The following is a 19,602-nucleotide window of genomic DNA, read 5'->3' on the forward strand; positions in this document are numbered from 1 at the left end:
CCATTTTCCATTTTCACATGTCCTTTCCCTTCAACTTCCATTTTAGTATCATCTCCCATGAAGATGTGTGGTACCTGTGATTGCTTCAATGAAGAAAAGTCTCCCTTTGAAGAACCCATATGGTAAGAGGCACTTGAGTCAAGTATTCATTCCGTAGAAGAACTTGAATTTGCCATAAGTGCTTGCCCTTTTCCCTTTGAAGAAGTTGGAGTTGAATCCTTGGAAGTACCTAGCACTTGAATTTTGTTCTTCTTGTGTAAGTTTTCCAACTCATCAATTCTTTTAGTCTTGCAATGATGCTCATCATGATTTGGCTTTTTGCAATATGCACAAAAAAATTGGTCCTTCTTTTCATTACTTCCCTTATTGTTGGAAGAAGAATTGCCTTGCTGTGAGGATCATTGTTGTGTCTCAAATTGTGATTTTTGCTTCCACTACTTCTTCTTGTTGTTGCTAGAACTTTTCCCTCATTGACTTGATTGGTGCTCATCACTAGCCACCGAGGTTTTGGTCTTTGATGTCGTGAGAAGTCCTAAATCCATCAAGTGAGATTGTTCAACAATCAACATCTCTGCAAAAGCATCAAATGTAGGCTTCTGGTAAGCACTTCCCATGGTTAACTTGTGAGTATTAAAACTTGAAACAAAGGAAGCATACTCTGAAGGTAGCCTCTTCAAGATGTGATGAATCAATTTGTCATCCTTCATGGGATTTCCACAATCTTTAAGGAATGCCCTATACTCATTAGCTTCGTTGATGTAATCTTGAATTGTTTCAAAGTTCTTTGAATCCAAGAGAAGTAGATCATCCTCAATCTGAAATCCCTTTTCCTCATCCACCTTACCATACAATGATTCAAGTTTGTCCCAAGCTGGTTTGGATTCTATACAACTGGCAATGTGAAAGAAGAGATCTCTATGTACACAACTCCTAATAATTCCTAAAGCCTGTTGGTCTTGCTTTTTCCAATCAATGAGTTCTTTAGCATCAGTGAGTTTGGGTATTGTACCATCAACATAAAGACGGTAACCTTTTTCCATTAATCTACTCCATGTAATATCTTTCCATGTAGAATAATTACATAAAGTTAGAAGTAGACATTTAGGAAAACCCATGATGTAAAAAAGTAAAAGAGCACACAAGAGAGACACAAGAACACAGTACACACCCCCCTATTCACTCAATCAAAAGATCCCCCCAAAAAAGATGCTTTTGGCACTTTATAAGTAGTGTGTGTACAATAGGCCACTTGTCTAAATGTACAAAGTGGACTTTTTGATTTTGCTTTTACATGTCATATCCCCTTTTCAAATAATTAAAAAATAATAATCTTTGCTAAGGCAGGCAGGCCCAAGAAAGTGAAGTTTCGGAAAAAGGGGGTTAATCTTTGGAAACCGTTGGACTAATAAATGAAAATTATTATTAAAATATGTTTCATTAACCTCTCTTGGACGTGAGTTACGGTTATGCCCTCTTTTAATGGGTTTGGAGGCATTTTGGGCGGATTCCAGAACTTGATTTTGCTCATTTTCTTTGTTATTCTTCAGAGGCTGCCAAACCTGTGGAGAAGGAGACCCAAGAACGAGAGTTTACAGGTTTCCAGGGAGACCCAAGAACGGGAGTTTGCAGGTTTCCAAGAAGGCTAAGGACGGGAGTTTGAAGCCATTCCATGTGCATGCTCATACAGAGTTTGCCTTTGTGCTGAACAGTGCAGATTTGTGGGTTTTGGGGTGTTTTTTTGTATGAGTTTGGTGTTTTCAGTTGAGTATTTCATATCAGTTTGGGTTGCTGCTGTATTTCAGACTTTAAGGTGTTAAAATAGAGCTGAATATATGTATTGGGATGTGATTAAACTTTTGATATAGATTATTAGTGTTTTTGTGGTGTTTTCGGGCATTTTTGTGTTAATTTCGGGAGTCCGATGAGCATAGTTTTTGTCCTACATTTGAGAACTATTGTGTAAAGGCTATACGGATCTGGAAATGTCATTTTGTACGTTGTTATGCTGCTGAAATTTTTGTTAAAATGTTCACTTCCAGATTTATTAATAATAGGTGAACCTGTGAAGCTTTTGGCATACCCGATTTGGGGTTTCTTGAGAAATTTGGTGGATCTTTGTGATATTAGTTGTTTGATCTTGAAAATCTGATTAGAGGTTGGAAATATCATACAAAATCAGAAAAGGGACATTTCATTACAATTGTCTTTTGAGGCCCAAATCTAAAACCAAGCACTGTTGCTTAGATGTACGACAATTTTGAAAAGTAATCAAAGCATTATAATACAAAAAAAGCCCTAGTTCTGGAAGTGAGAATTTTGTTCAGACAACCCTAAAATCTAATTGTAGATGTAGAAAGTAGACAAAAAATACTGCACTTTCAAAAAATAAAACCTATTTTCATGTCCAAATGAGCCCGTACGGAGCATTTCAAGTTGCAAAATGCAAGATTAGCAAGTACAATCACCAAAAAATGCAATTTCTAAAAGATCATTGCACCAAAACTAAAAAAGAACACCACCACTAGAAATTTTAGGAAATTCTACCCAATTTTTAAAAAAATCGCACCTAATTTGGAGTCTGGATGACTGAGTTATGGGCTCTCAAAGTCAGGCTGCCAAATCAAAAAGCAATCTGGAGAGGGGTCTAGAAAGAAAACCACTAGCTTAAATTTGACGATCAAATGGCCATCATAGCAATTAAAAAATCCCTAGTTTTGGTGGTCAGACGGTCGTCAAATTTAGGCTCAAGAATTGGATGACGTCAGTGACTCTAAGCCCTGTGATGACATCAACATGATGTAACATTATATGAAATTGTATGGTCTGCCACATGTCTAGATGACTCAACAATAGATTCGCTAACTGGGTGTGTTGACATGTGTTGAGTCAGCATATGGGTTTGTTGATTATGCAGGCTTGCATGGCATCCAGCTAGATTGTACAACATCGAGTCAAATTAGTGACTATTCCTACTGATGTGGCTGACAGGAGCGAAGTGAAAATTGCCACGTGTCAGACAGGGAGTGGTGCGGAGTAGTCCGCATGGCCCACATGCATGTGAAGCTTCTGTCCACGTGATTGCGGGAGTCCACATGGTTGTCCGGTGTTCATCATCAGAAATGTGTGTAGGCATTGGAAAAGATATAGTCGGGTTAGGACTTGAAAATAGCGGTGACATAAATAACATTAGTGAATGTCGACGTTCTTTTACGATGGGCGAGGGTTAGTGGATTTTATCCCACATTCAGTGTGGGAAAGGCCTTCGTGGTGTTTAAAAACACCACCACCTCTACAATGAATATGTCATGTACTTAGTGGATGTGGTGAATAAGGCAGTTAGTCGACAAATTAAGTAGATGTCGGATTATGCTGTGTACGTGCCAGTTCGATGGATTTGTCTATCAGTAAGATTTGGTGATGCCTGCCGAATTAAAAGAATATTCCTTGTATCAAATAGAATATTCCATGCTGCAAGGCCGGGGTGTGACTGCTCAGTTCTGCAAAAAAAATTTCTCTGTTGCCCGAAGGGCAAAAAAAAATTGAAAAAATACAATCGAAAATGCAGAGAAAAAAATTCTAGATCTAAATAAAATTAAATTGTAGATCTAAAAATGACCATACCCGAACTTGCAAATCGGGGCCTCTAGGTGCCAATTTGCAAAAAAAAAATTGCCTCACTGCCAACTTTGGCCTAGGGTAGCTGAATTTATAGTCGATTTGCACTGAATCAAGATTCCAGACGCAATGGCAAGGTCCATTCTGGGTCTAGATGCTCCCAATTCCTGCAGTACTTCGGATTCGAGCCAAGGTGCTAAAGCAATAGTAGTCTCAAACGACTATATGAAGAGAAAATATCCAAGCTCTGATACCATGTAAGAATTTGCCTTAGGGCAAAATTCATCCAAGAACTAAGAACTCAAACATAAGCACAACTGTAGATCAGAAAGGAGTATGATCAGAATAATAAAGTATTCAATTCAATATGCACTTAAGAGTACACTAGGAGTGGTTTTATATAAAGGCCTCTGAGATGCATCTAGAATGCTTAAGAATTAGCTACATGATGAGTCATACAACTAGACACATGTCCACCAGATATGGGTTATCTTCCATTAAGCACGAAAGTAAGTGCGATGATGAGAGGATAAACCTACAAGGGTGTAACACACAAATCAGTGTTGTAGACAACACGTGCTGAAATAGAGTTATGTACTTCTGTGTTGTCAACATGACAACTCAAAAAGGTACACAAACTCCTAAGTGTCTCACAAAATAAAATAATAAAATAATGCATTAACCTAAGTAAACTTAAGTAAGTGTAAATAGTAAACACGTATTTACACCAACAATAATATTAGTAATCATTAAAATGACCAACGAGGTTAAAATAAATTTCATGATCATTAGACAAACTTGATCCAAAGGGCTTGATATTTTTGTATAGTAAAATCCTCCATGTAGCATCATAGGTTTTATATTTTTCCTAAAGAAATTAAGAACCAAACTATCATTGTTTACCTCTAATTTGTTTTTTTCTTTCCATTTTAAAGGTGGTTAGTCACTTTCATAATGACATCCTTGTCGACATCAATGGAAATTGTTCCCGTCTTTACTCTCCTATCCTATCAAGATGATGCAAATTGAATTGAGAAATTTTCATCAAAACTATTGATATATTCAATGAATTGTACAACCCCACTCTTCAAAAAGATATACCACACTGCATCGTATTCTTTGAACTTTGCAAGAGTGCTCAACTCAATTCTCACTCTATCCCTACCCATGATTTCAACAAACACCAATAGGCACAACAAAAAACGAGACCAAGATGACAATTTTCACTATCGTAAGAGCTAACAAGCAAAAGGCCACTGTAGAATAATCCAAAATTTTATTTTTGAAGGAAATGGGATGCATGTATAAATAACAATAATTATTACCAGGCATTTTCATTAAACTCCAAATGTCCCTTCTCCTACCCACGGTACTCAAGAAAATATCTGGGAAGGTTAACCTTATGCAAGTCATCACAACCAAATATCTAAATAGTGAGAATTGACGGTTAATAAAATTTTGAATCACATTTGGCCAATACAACAATAAAAATAATGATGATATCCCATCATCGACAAATGACCCCGAGTAAGAGCCATACAGACAATCTAGGCAAGTGCCATGTTATCCAATGGGTGCATCACACCACTCCATAGGTTAAAGGGCTCGCTAACGAGTCATCAAGTATTTCCTGTCAATCCAACCATGTGGCCACATTTAGAAAGAAGCCTACGCAACCCAAAATAGTTGATATTTTGTTGCATTTTTAAATCTCACCATCACAACCATATGAAACTCCATTTCTCATCAATAGAATTCAAAAATTTATACAATGGACACAGTTTTGTCCTAAAGTGGTCACCAGACTAAGTTTCAAAAGGGTCTTAGAAAAATGATCATACATGTTGCTCATCATCATATCTCTTGTTTATATTCCACTCCTCGTAGAGAAGTCTTTACGATTTTTGAGGAAGGCACTCTTAGTTTCTCTAATATCTTCGTGACATAGTTTCCAAACCTAATAGAGTTGCATCCGCGTAAGTTATTATCTTTCTTATAAGTGCGAGCTCAAACATACCCAACCCTTGGAGGAGTTTGTGGATATCTATAGCTATATTTTCCAAGGACCAGCCTAGAGTGTTAAAATCTTTAACACAATCATCAATAAGATTGGAGGCACCTTCCAAGAGTAGAAGCATGATGTGAATAGAGAGGGAAAATCTAATTCCATGAAGAAGAGCTTTACATTCCACTTCATTTTTAATACCCCTCAATATGCCAGCATAAACAACCACAAAAACACCAATGTAAGATCTTATGACTCCACTTGTAGCCTAGTTGGGGTTATCCCGAGTTGTCCCTTCAAAATTGAGCTTATACCATATAAATCGTGGGGGAGCCATATGGTATTAAGCCTATCCATCCTCTTGGAGTTGTCAAATCCAAAGAGAATTGGGGAGGTTCTAATTATTCACAATAATATCATCAAAAGAGGTGGGGGTGTGATGTGAAAGCCTACTTGGGAAACCAAGATGCTATCCATTACAAACTTTGTCAAAGATTAGCAACCTCCTCTAATAAATTTTCTTCTTCCCTAAAAGTTTGACTGTTTCTCTTTCCAAAGTCTCCAACAAAGATGGGGTATGATTTAGCTCCATAATTTTTTAATAAGAGGATGTTGTGATGAGTTAGTCTAATCAAATATAAGGAGTGTGTTGTTAATAGACCAATAGATTTGGAGCTTCTACATAACACAACCCCACAGTTTATGAGAAAAGTTATTATGAAGCATGATATGCAAGATTGTATATTCTTCCTAAACCAATGCTTGATAAAATTATCTTGGGTTATGATTTTATTGTGCATTACAATCTTTGAAAGAAATTGAATTTGAGTAGTTGATAGTTTAAGACTTTTCTTCCACATGCCATCAGTTACCTTCCTTTAATAGCATACTATAGTTTGACTTGAATGATAAGTTCCCTTTGGAATTCTTGATCTTGACAAATTTTGTTTCCTTGTGGAATAGGGGAAGCCTAGTTTGTTGAAGTTGCTACGAGATAGAAGCCGTATGTATCAAATGTGTTGGTTTTGAAAACAATGTGTCGCATCCTTCTAAGAACTATTAAAGTGACAATTATGCCACAAACATCTTTGAAAACAAGGTACGTTACAAGAGTGATCCACTAGTCATCTATCCTCCCAAAAATGGATGAGATGACCAATTCCCACCTACCATTTAAGGCCAATAGAGGTTATTTCACAAGTTTTAAGGATATTGTTCTGAATCCAAGAACTACTTGGATATTCCAATGGTTGAGAGAAGTTTGTAGAATATTTTAAAATTAAGGTATTTGGCACTCATAATTTTGCTTCAGCCTCTATCATTTAATGAAAGATTCCACCCCATCTTAGCCACAAGGGCTTTGTTGAGATGGTTAATTCTCCTTACGCTCAAGCTCCCAAACTTCTTAGGGCAATGAACAATATCCCAATTAACCAACACCAACTTTTCTTAATCTCAACCCACAAAAAGTTCTTTGAATTCTTTCAAGTTTTTCAGCTATATTACAAGGAATTTAAAGTAGAGGAAATGCAATGAGATGTCTTGCAGGGAACCAACTAAGAGTTACTTTTTTCATTACTTCAGAATTTTCCTTTCCATCAAGGTAGTTTCTTTTGTGTCTTTTCCTCAACAGAGTTCCAAAAAAGTAGGGGTTCCATCCTTCACTACAAGAGGAAGCTCTACGTACACCCTTACAACAACAATTTGACAACCCAATTTTTTTTTGGATTTTTCATTTCAATTCATTCCCAATGTTTTAAAAAGGCCCTAGAAATACCATTAAGGACCAAGAATTTGATTGTAACATTCCTCACCCAATCAAATCAAATTGTCATGAAATATCTGTTAGAAATAAATAGGGGGGTGTTAGTTTGTGGTGATTGATTAGGGAAGTATTGTACATACTCCATAATTCCTTGGTAGGGTTTGAGGTCGGCCCAAGCCCCGAGTAGGAGTTTGGGGGTGGCAACCCCCAATACAGCGGGGGCCATTAAGTCATGGCTGTCGAGGATTTAGGGGCCCCCAAGATTTTTTTTTTTGGGAGCTATTTTATCAGCATTTTATGGCCAACATGTTGTAAATGATTTTAACCCTAAAACGACAAAATACTTGTATAAAAGGGCTTAGGGTTAGGGATTTTTTTCATAAGGTGTGATGTGAAAATTGCTTCTTGCGGCGGTATTGTGCTGTAAGGGATTACAGATTGTAATAATATTGGACTTGTTTGGTGGATGTAGCCTAGGAATTGGGTGAACCACATTAAATCTTCGTGTTTTGTGTCCTCTTCTATGTGATTTATTATTTTATGTTATTGTTTATATTTGCATGTAATTTTTATTTTTGTCCGTCAATATTCTACAAACTTTTTTTCCACAACTGAATATTGTTAATTACTTTATAACATGCATATGAAAGTAAACCAACAATGTTGAATAGTAAATAAATCAATGCACAAAGAGAACTCATAACACCATATTTTGTTAACTAGGGAAACCCTCACCAAGGGAAAACCCTAGTGGGGATGGTACCCACAAAATGATCCACTAAACAAAAGAATCCTATTAAGGATATTGACTCTGTTAGGAGTCTATAAAATACATATAGTGTCTCAATCCTTGTTAGAGGACTGGACCCTGTTAAAAGCCTCAACCCTATTAGGAGTTGGTATTACAAAATGTATGCAAGATGAGTACACTGCCCAAACATACAATTATACAATGTAGTTCTTCTATACAAAAGAGATAGATACAAAAACCTCTTTATTGATGACTATTGTACTTGGCTTATCTCTGATCTTACATTAGAATTCGCATCACATAGCCTTCACATAAGTTCGCATATCACATACAGAGTTCACATTAGCACACACAACTTCGCAAGTTATGATTTCTTACTTATACCTTTCCTTTTTACAAAACCTTATCCAATCGGTTTTAATGCTTTCACGTGTTTGACTAAATATAAAATTAACTCGTGCTAACTTAAGATTAAATATTAGGATGTCGTCCCTAATTAGTTAAGTAACTATTTTGTAACCAAAATAATTCCTTAACCTGTTTTTCACCTTTTACTGTTGTGTTTTGTTATGCTTTGTTTTGTGCCTTTATTGATAAAACAAATATATCTGATGTTGTATTGTCTGTATTGATTTGCGCTCTTGACCACGTCATCATGACAATCTGCACTATCCATACCTAACTACACACGTGTCAAATATCTTTGTAGACTTCTCAATACTAGAAACTATCTCCATATTGCCAGTGAAACTGTCTAACACTTAGACAAATTTATGTCTTTGACTGTGGGATCTTCACCTGTACATTATATCTTTCATTCCTGAGATATATGTTCTCATATATGACAACCCTAACTCATCCTACTTAGCCATATTGCCAACAATCTCATCTTCTCGAGGTCTTTAAAGAAGAAGTCCCAATTGACCCTATCCTAAGCCTTAGATATGTCAACAATCTTGAGTGTCATTTCTAGAAGTTGGGTTCTATCCATAAAATGTAAAATTTAATGAGTGTTGATGTTTGCATCTAGGATTTGTTCACTCAAGGAAAACCCTTTTTGGGTCCCATTGATGAGAGTATCGAAGATAGGCTTGGATTGATTCACCGAGATAATGTCTTATGGATTGTATTGCACAAACTAATCCATCTAAAATCAAATAGTCTTGATAGATCAAGGACCTTTACAATCAAAGCAATAAAAGAGTTGTTTGGCTTCTTTAGGATTTTTGCAATGAGAAAAAAACCCTTGATGGCCATAGTTGTAAAATTCAACTGTAGTTGAGCACATTGAATTGATATCGTCCCTCTTTTTTGTCAGATTTTCTATTTTCCGACAACCATGAACATAGTGTATATTATAGTGCATTAAATCAGGATATTCACACTAATTGCATCTGTTAGATGATGTATGTAAGTACTTATTTTTTAAAAGGTATCAGAATGTCAAATACTATGAGCATTGTGCATTGAAATGTTTCTTTTATGACATTTTATTTAACTGGCATAATTTTGGCGAGCCTTTCAATATCACAAACCTTCCTTCTCTAACTTTTTACCCGTGTTAGTGTTTTATTGATAGGACTACTTATAGGACTGATATTATCATCATTGACTCTTACGATGCACAACAATGTAAGCCATTGTCATCCACAGTGTCCATGGACATTTAGGGTATTTGTTTCAGTACAACCTGTTGAGTGCAGAAACTTCTAGAGCTTAAGCATAGTGACATTCAAACATGAACAGCCAAAATAAAAGTGTACAGTTCTCTGAAGACTGGTTTCTTCTGATTGAATATATGATAATCAATTGCTACAAACTATAAGAAATGAACTATTAGATAAAAATAGCCTCTCATAATGCCATCCAGCTTTTATTAACAAAAGAAACTCCAAGATAGCCAAGATACCATCTCTCCATCTTTTGAGTCGGTAGGCTATATTGAACTCAATTTGGCACATTGTAAAATCACAAAAGACTCATATGAAGCAAAAACCTACATTGGTAAAAAAATTATAATACAAGAAACTAGTACAGCATTGTAAGAAAGCTGATCTTTATACAATTGCAGCTGATGAAAAGGCATTGATAGCTCTTTTAGCTGCCTGTACTTTGCTCACCAGCACCTTCCATTTCATTTCATCCTTCTTGCTTAGCTGTTTCACCTTTTCTTTAAAATGCCTGTATGAAAATATACTCTGATCATCTATAACAAAAAGAAGTATGCTTCTAGAAAATGTAATAATACCAATTGTACATGTAATAACAAAAGCCCTGCCTGTACCTGCACAGAGGAACCTTGCAGACATCTGGCTCATTACACATTCTTGAATGAAGTTCAAGAAGTTGCCACATTCTTTTACAGTGAACACATCCACCAGGGACTCGTGTCTTGCACCCAGCAAAATGTCTAACTAAAGATTCAAGGCCTTTGCATGCTGGGAAATTGCAGGGTCCCATAGTATCATCTAGGTCTTTGTCGTGGGGTCCTATCGTGCGACAACCATCTCTGCAGATGTGAACAAGTGCTTCCATGGCATCATATAATTGTAAATATATTCTTTTCTCCTCTATCTTGTGAAGCCTTTCTTGTTTTTGCTGTGAATACAAAGCAAACAAAGGATCACAAATTAAAATTATATCAATCTCAACAAAACTAAGAAACTACATTGGCATGAATACCAGCTACTTGTGAGAGATTTAGCTTCAAACCAAGTTCTCTACTTTAGTGTACCCTAACCACCTATAAATCAATTATTTGTTTCAGGATGTTTGTTATTACCGAATCAGCCTCGACAACAGATTCCAGAAGCTCTTGCTCTAGCTTAGGGTCAGACTGCCGCATAACTTTCCATCCTTCCGACTTTGAAACAGTCTTGAAGTTCTTTAGAATAAGGCGCATGCATAAAAGATTCAAGCGTGATGCATCACATAGTCTAGCTAGTTGTAGCATATCAATTACATTATCTGTTGTGAGCAATCCATGCTCCAAGTTCTGTGTGCACACTAATTTCAAAGATGGAACTGAAAACACATGTGAAAGTACCAGCAGATGAAGAGCAAATTTTTGCATATCTTCTTGCTCATACCTGAACATTCAAAAAAATAATAAAGATTAGGTCTCTCAGTCAAATGAAATTAATCAGAAACAGAAGAAAGCAAAATCCATGTCTAAGGCCTATTCATGAATCTTTACTGCTACTCAAAATTACTCGAATCAAAAGAAAGTTTAAAATTTCACAAATAAGTATAAAAGAATAATATATACCTACAACAAAGCTGAATATTTGTCACAAGGATAAGAATGACTTTGCTGACAAAGGTAACCTTATAAAACAGTGTTCCCAATACCAAGAAATTCAGAATAGCTTTATATCTGAAATTCTGGAAAACAAATCACCGCCCAAATAGACAGATCCACACATCTTCTAGGTTCTTCCCACATTTTATATGCACTTGAATTCTTAATGCTATTCATAGTTAAATATGTTTTTTTTTTTTTCCAAAAGTTGTATTTGGGCTGATAAATCGAGGGGAGAAGGTCAAAGTTCTTAGCTTTCTAAAAGTAATTGCTAGCAATTTTAGCATGATACTTGTAATTTTAATTTTAGAACAGAGCTTTCGACAGGAAGATACTTGCAGAAGCTCTGCTGTATAGTGCACAGAATTTTTTATCTATTATTTTGAGTGAGGTACATCACTCATCCTCAGGGAACCTTCTTCTTGTCTTACTAGAAAATATTTCTGAGAGATCATGCAATTTTACTTCTTGCCACATGATCTAAATTTTTTAATGGCAGATATTTGATTTTTGCACCATGACTGATCGATCTGAATTTATGCCAATTCAGCTCACCAGTGCATGTTCTCAAGCAGAGGTGGAAAACTGATCAAATGCAATTGCAAAGATGGAAAAAAAATCCTTAATGTTTTGGTGGAAAAATAATTTGTATGCCTTTATGTGCATGAACATAGTTTTCCAAAATTTGAGTTGGGTGCCATTCATCTTTATGAAATCTGTTTGCAATAGATTCTGGAATAGATTTTTGAAACCATTACATCTCTCTGCAATCGAATTTTGTTAGATATTCTGAAACCCCTAAATTTAAAGTTCCTTGACAATATAAATGTTGAAATCTCATATTGTCCCCATGAATTTTGCTCTTTGAGCAATTTGAAACCAATTCAAAATACTGCCTTTTAAGAACCCTTCCCCTCATGGTGGATCTCTTAGCAATGTGGGAGCTTTTTTGTCTTTATGATGTGCCACTGCGAGAACTTTAGAAAGTATGTTCACACACAGAATGTTATAAATTATATCACCAAAGATGTCTAGGGAATGATTCAGCCAAATCAAAAGACAGTTTTTCAATTTATTTGAATTAAATTGGGAAAAAATGTTTTAGAATTAGGGTTAGAGTCAGGGTCCGGAAAAAAGATGCTTAGAACTAGAGTTGGAGAAAATCAGAAAAAAAGTCATTGCAGAACCTTCAAAGTCCAGAAAACCTATTTATTTCAGGGTTAAAATCACTGGTATAAAAACTTAACTTTTCAACCCAAAAACATATAAAAGCTGCTACACTAACAAGGCAACCACCATGAGGCAGTAGGTGGTTTAAAGACAATTGTTTTGAATTCATTTCCATTTGCTCAAAATCATGAGAAAATTGCTGGCTGGCAATATAAATTAGAACTCCCATTTATACCATAATGTTAATCTTGGTTTAGTGGTTTAGAAACAAAGTATGTTTTTTGAGAAAGGTGTAATGTTTTCAAAAGACTATCCTGAAGAAAATTAATTGTTTGTCAGTATATATACATATCTTTTGCCTTGTGGTGGTTATCTTTTTTCACTTGTGAACTTAGTTCTTAGTCACGGGCTTTTGATTTACCACATATGATATGGATACCCTTTGCTGACTTCAGTCAGTTTAAATATCTCTGCTCCTCTTGTATAGCATTATATGAAAGAGCTATAATTGATTTATGTAATAAATTCTTCCCAAAGATAATCATTCAGATATAATGTAAATGTGCCACATTTTGCAGATATTAACTCATTTTAACAGTTACAAGAATTCTTAGGCGTATTGTTTCATCATCTTTCCCATGCAGAAACTGTCCACCTTTCTTTCATTGTTTATTGATCGAGGATATTGAAGTAGGAGGGAAAGGAACTGAGATAAGCTGGGTGCACATGGCTGTATCATTTTCTTGTCTCATCATTTATAAAGCAAACTGGTAAGAGGGAAAGTGTCAAAGTAGCACAAGGTGATTTCCTACTAATTGATAACTAAGTATAGAAAACTATATGTTTTGATGAGAATAGAAGTTGTAGTTATGCAAACAGATATGTCATAATAAGAAAACAGCACATCTGTGTTGTGACTCGACTGAACATTCAACAGATACACTAAAACAGCTGGAAGATGTTACTGTTGTGAGGTTGTAAAATCACTTTACAGTTTGTTTTGATAATATTTTAAAATTCTTCTAATTATTTATATTTTACCATTGACGTTTGAAGCTTTGTACCCCTATTTAGTATGTTATCCTTCAACCACAAGAGAGTTAAAGTGGAAAAGCTTCTTCAGTAATGTGTAAAGAAACAAGCAGTTTTCTTTGTTGATAATTTGATTATATTATTTGATAAAGGTTTCATAGATAGCGATATATTATATGCAACAAGATGGACAAATGAGGGAGCTCAGACCTAACTGGGTTTTAATGTTTTTAAAGAAAGAAAATTGTGTAATAGTGCTAATTGATGTAACTGAGAACATGAGCAGAACAGGGGAGCAGCCAGATTGGGATCTATTAACAAAAATGAAGCCAAAAATTTGGGAAAGATTAGGGGTTCAGACTTAATAAAGTTTTCATGGTTTTCCAGAAAGAAATTATACTGATACAACTGAGAACATGAGTAAAACAGGAGAGCAACCAAATTGGGATCAAATGAAAAAATGAAGCTATTAATCTGGGTTTGGGGATTCAGGTATTGGCTGGTAGGGCAATTCTTCTTTGGAGCTGAGTGATTTTACACCAAAAACATAAATATTCGTATTTTAGCCTGAAATCAGAATTTAAGTTCGGATAACCACATAACAGGCTCACAATAAACAAAACAACCATAAATATATATCCCGTGCAGAGTACAAAGCTACAACAATTGGCGGGGGCAGAGAGAAAACTTAGAATCTAATAATGCCAATGTTCATATGCATTAGACATTGAAGAACAAGAACAGAAGTTGTGAAAAGCAATAGAAAGCTCTAACAATTCTTAGGAAGAAACAATGGGTTCACGAGTTATGAAGGTCACTGTCTAGTTCATGATGTATAAGGCATGTACTGAACTTCAACAAGTTCAAGAATACAAGAAGACTGAAACTTCGTTCTTATTCACAGAGAAAGATAAATGAAGTTTAAAATAGAACAAATTGATCTAAAAGTACTTTAGTCTCCTCGACGTAAACAAATTTAAGTTCTTATGACAATCTTAAGTCCAATCATGATTTTAAAATTTCTGTATCTTTTTCAATCTTTCTTTCATCTCAGATTAGATTATTAATTGACACCAATACAAACTCATTTGTGTAAAAATCTTAAAATCAGAATCAATACCAGTACAAGCTTAGTTTTGTGAAGCTTCTTCTAGGAAAACTGTGTAACCCAAACAATCAGAATTAGTTTGGTATTCCATTGGAAGAGTACTAATAGTCTAATACCCACTTTATTATGCTTAAAAGACACATGAAACTAACCTTTAAAATTCAAGCTAAAGCAAATGCTTTTCAATTTTTCGTGAAAAAACTTCACCTGGAAGAATAAAGGAAGCGAATAAAAACTCGAGCAGCATTGTAAGGAACACCTGTAATGGAGAAACTGTGATTGCGAGATTTCCCCTTTTGTTGCTTCAAAATGTTTTTCAGCACTGGAGAAGCAATGCTCTGTGCAAAACAGGGCAATTTGGAAGAATATAAGAAATTGGAACTACCGAATGTTAGCTTCAGGACAATCCAAATCAAAGAAAATACAGCCAAAGATTCCACAGATTAAAAGTTCAAAACGAGAATGTGCGGAGTGAATTTTTTCAAAAAAAATATTTTACAATAATCCATACTTGAAACCCCAGTAAGCTGCCACGGTGAAGTTCGCTGGCTCATAAAGAGCCCACTTAGGATGAAGTGAAAAATGCACTGCATTCAAAGGGATGAGGCTGGGGAGGATAAGCACACCTGAGACCTTGACATTTTAGCTCAAGGAAACTTGTAATTCATAAGCTCTATAATAAAGGGTATTAAGCCGAGTGCAATAGCTAGCCCTAGATGGATCGTAAGAGTTCTTTTTAAGCCCAGAAAATCGAAAGAGGACACAATTAAAATAGAAAGAAAGAAACAGTCGGGGAATTATTTATATTGGCTGATGATTCAAGTTTGAACCTCAGCCCCCCAAAAAAACTAAAGAAACAAATTCAGACATTAATTAAAGCATTTCCTCCTGGAAGATCTTCCTTCCGCGATAACATAAATGGGTTATTGTCATGGCCCACTATAATTATCCATTTCATATATGGCATGGGGAAGTCGTGTTCAGCAGCAAAATTTTAAAAGCCATAAATGGAAGAAAAACTTTAGATAAAGGCATACCAGTACGTTCGAATGAGCTGGTATAACCCCACCATTTTCGGTGAAGATACGAACATCAGCTTGATACCCTCCTTCAAAGAGCTTATCCCAGCTGTTTACTGTCTCTTTTGGAACGCAACTATAACCAGCATGGCTGCCACAGGAACGCGTGACGGAAAATACTTTCTGCAAATGGTAGCGCCGGTAGTAAGCAGCGTCCGGCGGGGGAGGAGGTGTTGGGAATCCTTTACGCGAAACCGAAGGACTTAAAGATGGGTTGATGGAAACCTCGATTTTCGTTGAGCAGCTAACTGGGGCGCAATTTTCTTGCAAACGTTGCATTGATTGTTCGTACGATGGTGGAGACTCAGAGATCCGCGATGTGTCGATCTCGGCGACAGCAGCTTGAGCCATCGAATCTAAAAGCACAATAATCTAAACCTGCATGCCCATTTAAAAGTAAATGATTTAAGGTCCAGGAAACGAGCGCACGAAGTAAAGATCGAAAAAATAAATAGACCACTACCTGAAAGGTATAACCCTCATTTTCAACAAATTCCGACAATTTCCAAAATAAATAACTGACCTTTGATAAATTATAACTCAAATTTCGCTATAGTTTGCCAAATAAATAGAATCCAACACACCATGTTTAAAATTGAAGAAAATCTTGAAAATTTAGAAAATATGCTCGGTTTTAGGAGTTCCATCAAAGATTGAAGAAAGCATTCGTAGCAATTGCAAAGTTTAAAGAAACATGGCTAAAATTTAACCCCAACCGAACTGAAATCCAGCAAATTGTGTAAGAGACTGTGATAAACTCAATAGAATTTGCATTAAAATAATCTGTTTTTCTGTATTGATAACCCACAATACGCACTTAATTCATCGTTTTAAAATATAGGATCGAGAACAAACCGGTATAAATCACGGAAATTTCTTCCGTTCCAAGAAAATGGCGTTTAAGATTGAACAATAATCGCTAGTAGCTACCTCGAAAATAAGGCAATGAGGTGAAAGATCGAAGAAAGAAAGAATTGAAAAAGAATTCCTCGTCGCTTGAGTCTCCGAACAGAAAATAAAATCACGAGGCAATGAGGTGAAAGACCGAAGAAAGAAAGAATTGAAAAACAATTCCTCGTCGCTTGAGTCTCCAAACAGAAAATGCGGCAGAAAGCAGAAGCTGTAAAGCGGGAGCAAATATAGCAAATTCAATACATGACGAGTTTGGGATTTTGAACCATAAAGTGCTTCCACCTTCAAGTTATAAAATCTGAAGTTCAGAGCGGTTATTCATAATCAACAATAGAACACGCTGAATATTCTCCGCAGTTTACCTTGGCCGTTACTTCATATTTTACAAGAATTATTAAAAAAATCATTTAAGAAACAGCTTTCAGTACGACACGTATGCCTTCCATCAAATAAGCTATGCAACAACTGCATCCTCACCAAACCTCGAACACCTAACAGAGCTGACACAAGTTTTTTTTTAAACAACAGAGTGCATTACACTCTTGAAGACCAACATTAAAGAAATCTAGAGTTGTCAGATATTAATGGTGTTTAACAGATCCATTTCGACCAAACGTCTGAATTTACATCGATCCTTATATTAAATAAAGCTGGTCTTCGTACTTGTTCGGAGCAACAATTGTTGTACATTTGAAAATTAAAAATTAAAAACTACTCTGATTTCCACTACTTTCATTACCAGAATTTTTATTAAAAAGACTTCATTGCAGATTTTTTTCATAAAAAAATCTTTCCCTCCCAGATTTTAGATGAAAACAACTTCACTACAGATTTTCAAGGAAAACTGTTCCCATTACCAGTTTCATAGAAAAACAAACTTCCATTACAAGACTGCCAATACTTACAATAGGCGAGCAAATGAAAACGACATCATAATCGGATAAAACTATCAAGTCTCCTCAAAGTTAAACAATTACAGCAATCCAATGGGAGTCGATACGAACAAAGTAACGAAACACTTTACAAAGATACTTATAATAAAAAATCACGGTCTTATACTTGTCCGGAACGACATTCGTTGCAGATTTGAAAGAAAACAGCTTCCATTTCCAGGTTTTGTAGAAATCCAACTTTCATTACCAGATTTCATATGAAAACAACTTCACCGCAAATTTCAAAGGAAAACAACTTTCATTACCCGATTTAATCAGAAAACAACTCCATTGCAGATTTTAAAGGAACAAAATTTCCATCACCAGATTTTTCTAGAACTACAACTTTCATTATAAAATCCTGTGTTAATCACATCAAATGAAAACGACGGCAGCAAAATCTGATCAAACTCATCAACTCTTCTCAAAATTAAACATTTACAGCAATCCAATCGCAGGTCCAATAACTCTAAAGTAAAGATCAACCTACCTAAATTGCGATTACGCGAGGGCAGGAGCACGAGCACGAGCACGAGAATGAAATTGCAGGCATGGACAGGAGCAAGGAGGATCCTCGTCAAGCAGATACGTAAAATCCAAGAATCGATTCAGCTTGCCTTATAATAAACAGAAATCCTAGTAAGCGAGGCGTCAGTTACGGAGAGAACAAATAGGTCGCATAGCTGGAATCCGATTCATATCATTCCGCGTTCCACAGCCCTCCACTGCAAATCTTCAACTACAATATATTCGTAGCCCTCATTAAATTGACGATTCGATGTCCAGGCAAGTAAAAAGAGTACGAGTGAGTCAGAATACGTGGGATGAAATCTGCGTAGGGTCCATTAAAGGATGGGAAGAGAGCATCTCAGCTCAGCCCGTGGACTCCCATGGGACCGGGGTGGAAACAAAAGACAAAAGCAATGGAAGGGGCGGCGGAGGAATCGGACTTTCCAATATCAAAGTGAATGGGAAGTCTTCTTTATGGCCGGCATTGTCATTCGTCACCGACTGCTGGGTCCCTACTCTCCCCATTCCTCAGCCTCACGTTTTTTTGTTGCTTGGTTATAGGTATTCGTTCTCTCTCCGGGCATGGTTTCTAGAACCATCTTCCACTCTAGGTATTTACTTATTTATTTACTTATTTATTTACGGGTAAAAATGCATAACACACTATGAGCATATTGGATTTGTCACCCACAGACATGCGATGTGGCAGGAGATTCATATGACGCATATGACGGAATATGCCAAAAGTAGGATTCTGTGACACATGAGAGTCAAATTTGGAAAAGAATCTATGACGCGTCATAAGATTCTTCAACCCACTTAAAGCCAAGAATTTATGACGAATAAGCCAAATAGGGACATGCGTAAGACGTAATAATAATTCCTATGACGCATATGACAGAATATGCCAAAAGTAAGATTCTATGACACTCGAGAGTCAAATTTGGAAGAGAATCTATGACGCGTCATAAGATTCCTCAACCCACTTAAAGCCAAGAATCTATGACGAATAAGTCAAATAGGGACATGCGTAAGAGATAAGAATATTTGATTATGACAAATCTCAGCCAAGTGTCAAAGGAGAATCCACGAGGTGTCACATCCAAGTGTCATGATGATGAAATATTTTATGGAATATTTGAATTAAAAATCTTTTTATTCCACAAAATAAGAATTAGTAGAAAATGGAATTAATGATGGAAAATAGAACTTAGGAAATTAAGAATTTCCATGGTTTGCAGATAATGAATCAATTAATTAATAAAATTAATTAATCGAAGATGATAATTGGGAAGAATAATTAGAAAGAATAGGATTAAATTATGGGTTATTTAATCCTATAGAGAAAATTAGTAGATTATTGGCCAAATTGATTAAATGAATGCGACAGTATCCTTTGATGAAAATGTAATGATGATGGAT

At 35.8% G+C, this 19,602-nt stretch overlaps 1 protein-coding gene across 4 annotated transcripts; it reads right to left on the bottom strand.

The window, feature by feature from the left end:
* Nucleotides 1-9,972: 9,972 nt before the first annotated feature.
* LOC149567358 (BTB/POZ and TAZ domain-containing protein 3-like) lies at nt 9,973-18,407 on the bottom strand. Of its 4 annotated transcripts, none has more exons than XM_089820534.1 (6): nt 18,161-18,407; nt 15,785-16,204; nt 14,955-15,085; nt 10,919-11,225; nt 10,421-10,734; nt 9,973-10,317 (listed from the first exon to the last, which is right to left on the bottom strand). In XM_089820534.1, exons 2-6 carry the CDS (start codon nt 16,175-16,177, stop codon nt 10,194-10,196), a joined length of 1,269 nt encoding a protein of 422 aa, XP_089676660.1. In that variant the 5' UTR covers nt 16,178-16,204; nt 18,161-18,407; the 3' UTR covers nt 9,973-10,193. The 4 variants fall into 4 exon arrangements, with proteins under 4 accessions (XP_089676660.1, XP_089676664.1, XP_089676661.1 ...); XM_089820538.1 differs by lacking the exon at nt 18,161-18,407 and adding an exon at nt 17,937-18,006; XM_089820535.1 differs by lacking the exon at nt 18,161-18,407 and adding an exon at nt 17,798-17,943.
* Between the last annotated feature and the right edge of the window lie 1,195 nt (nt 18,408-19,602).

This window comes from Cupressus sempervirens, chromosome 3 (assembly GCF_028749045.1).
Source record: "Cupressus sempervirens isolate cs-2001-9-10 chromosome 3, ASM2874904v1, whole genome shotgun sequence".
Lineage (NCBI taxonomy): Eukaryota > Viridiplantae > Streptophyta > Pinopsida > Cupressales > Cupressaceae > Cupressus > Cupressus sempervirens.

Coding starts and splice junctions, on each gene's coding strand:
- LOC149567358 (XM_089820534.1), bottom strand. CDS start 16,177: ATGGCTCAAGCTGCTGTCGCCGAGATCGACACATCGCGGATCTCTGAG. Junction 10,735..10,918: donor CTGTTGTCGAGGCTGATTCG/GTAATAACAAAC, acceptor TTGTATTCACAG/CAAAAACAAGAAAGGCTTCA. Junction 10,318..10,420: donor TGCAAGGTTCCTCTGTGCAG/GTACAGGCAGGG, acceptor ATTTTCATACAG/GCATTTTAAAGAAAAGGTGA.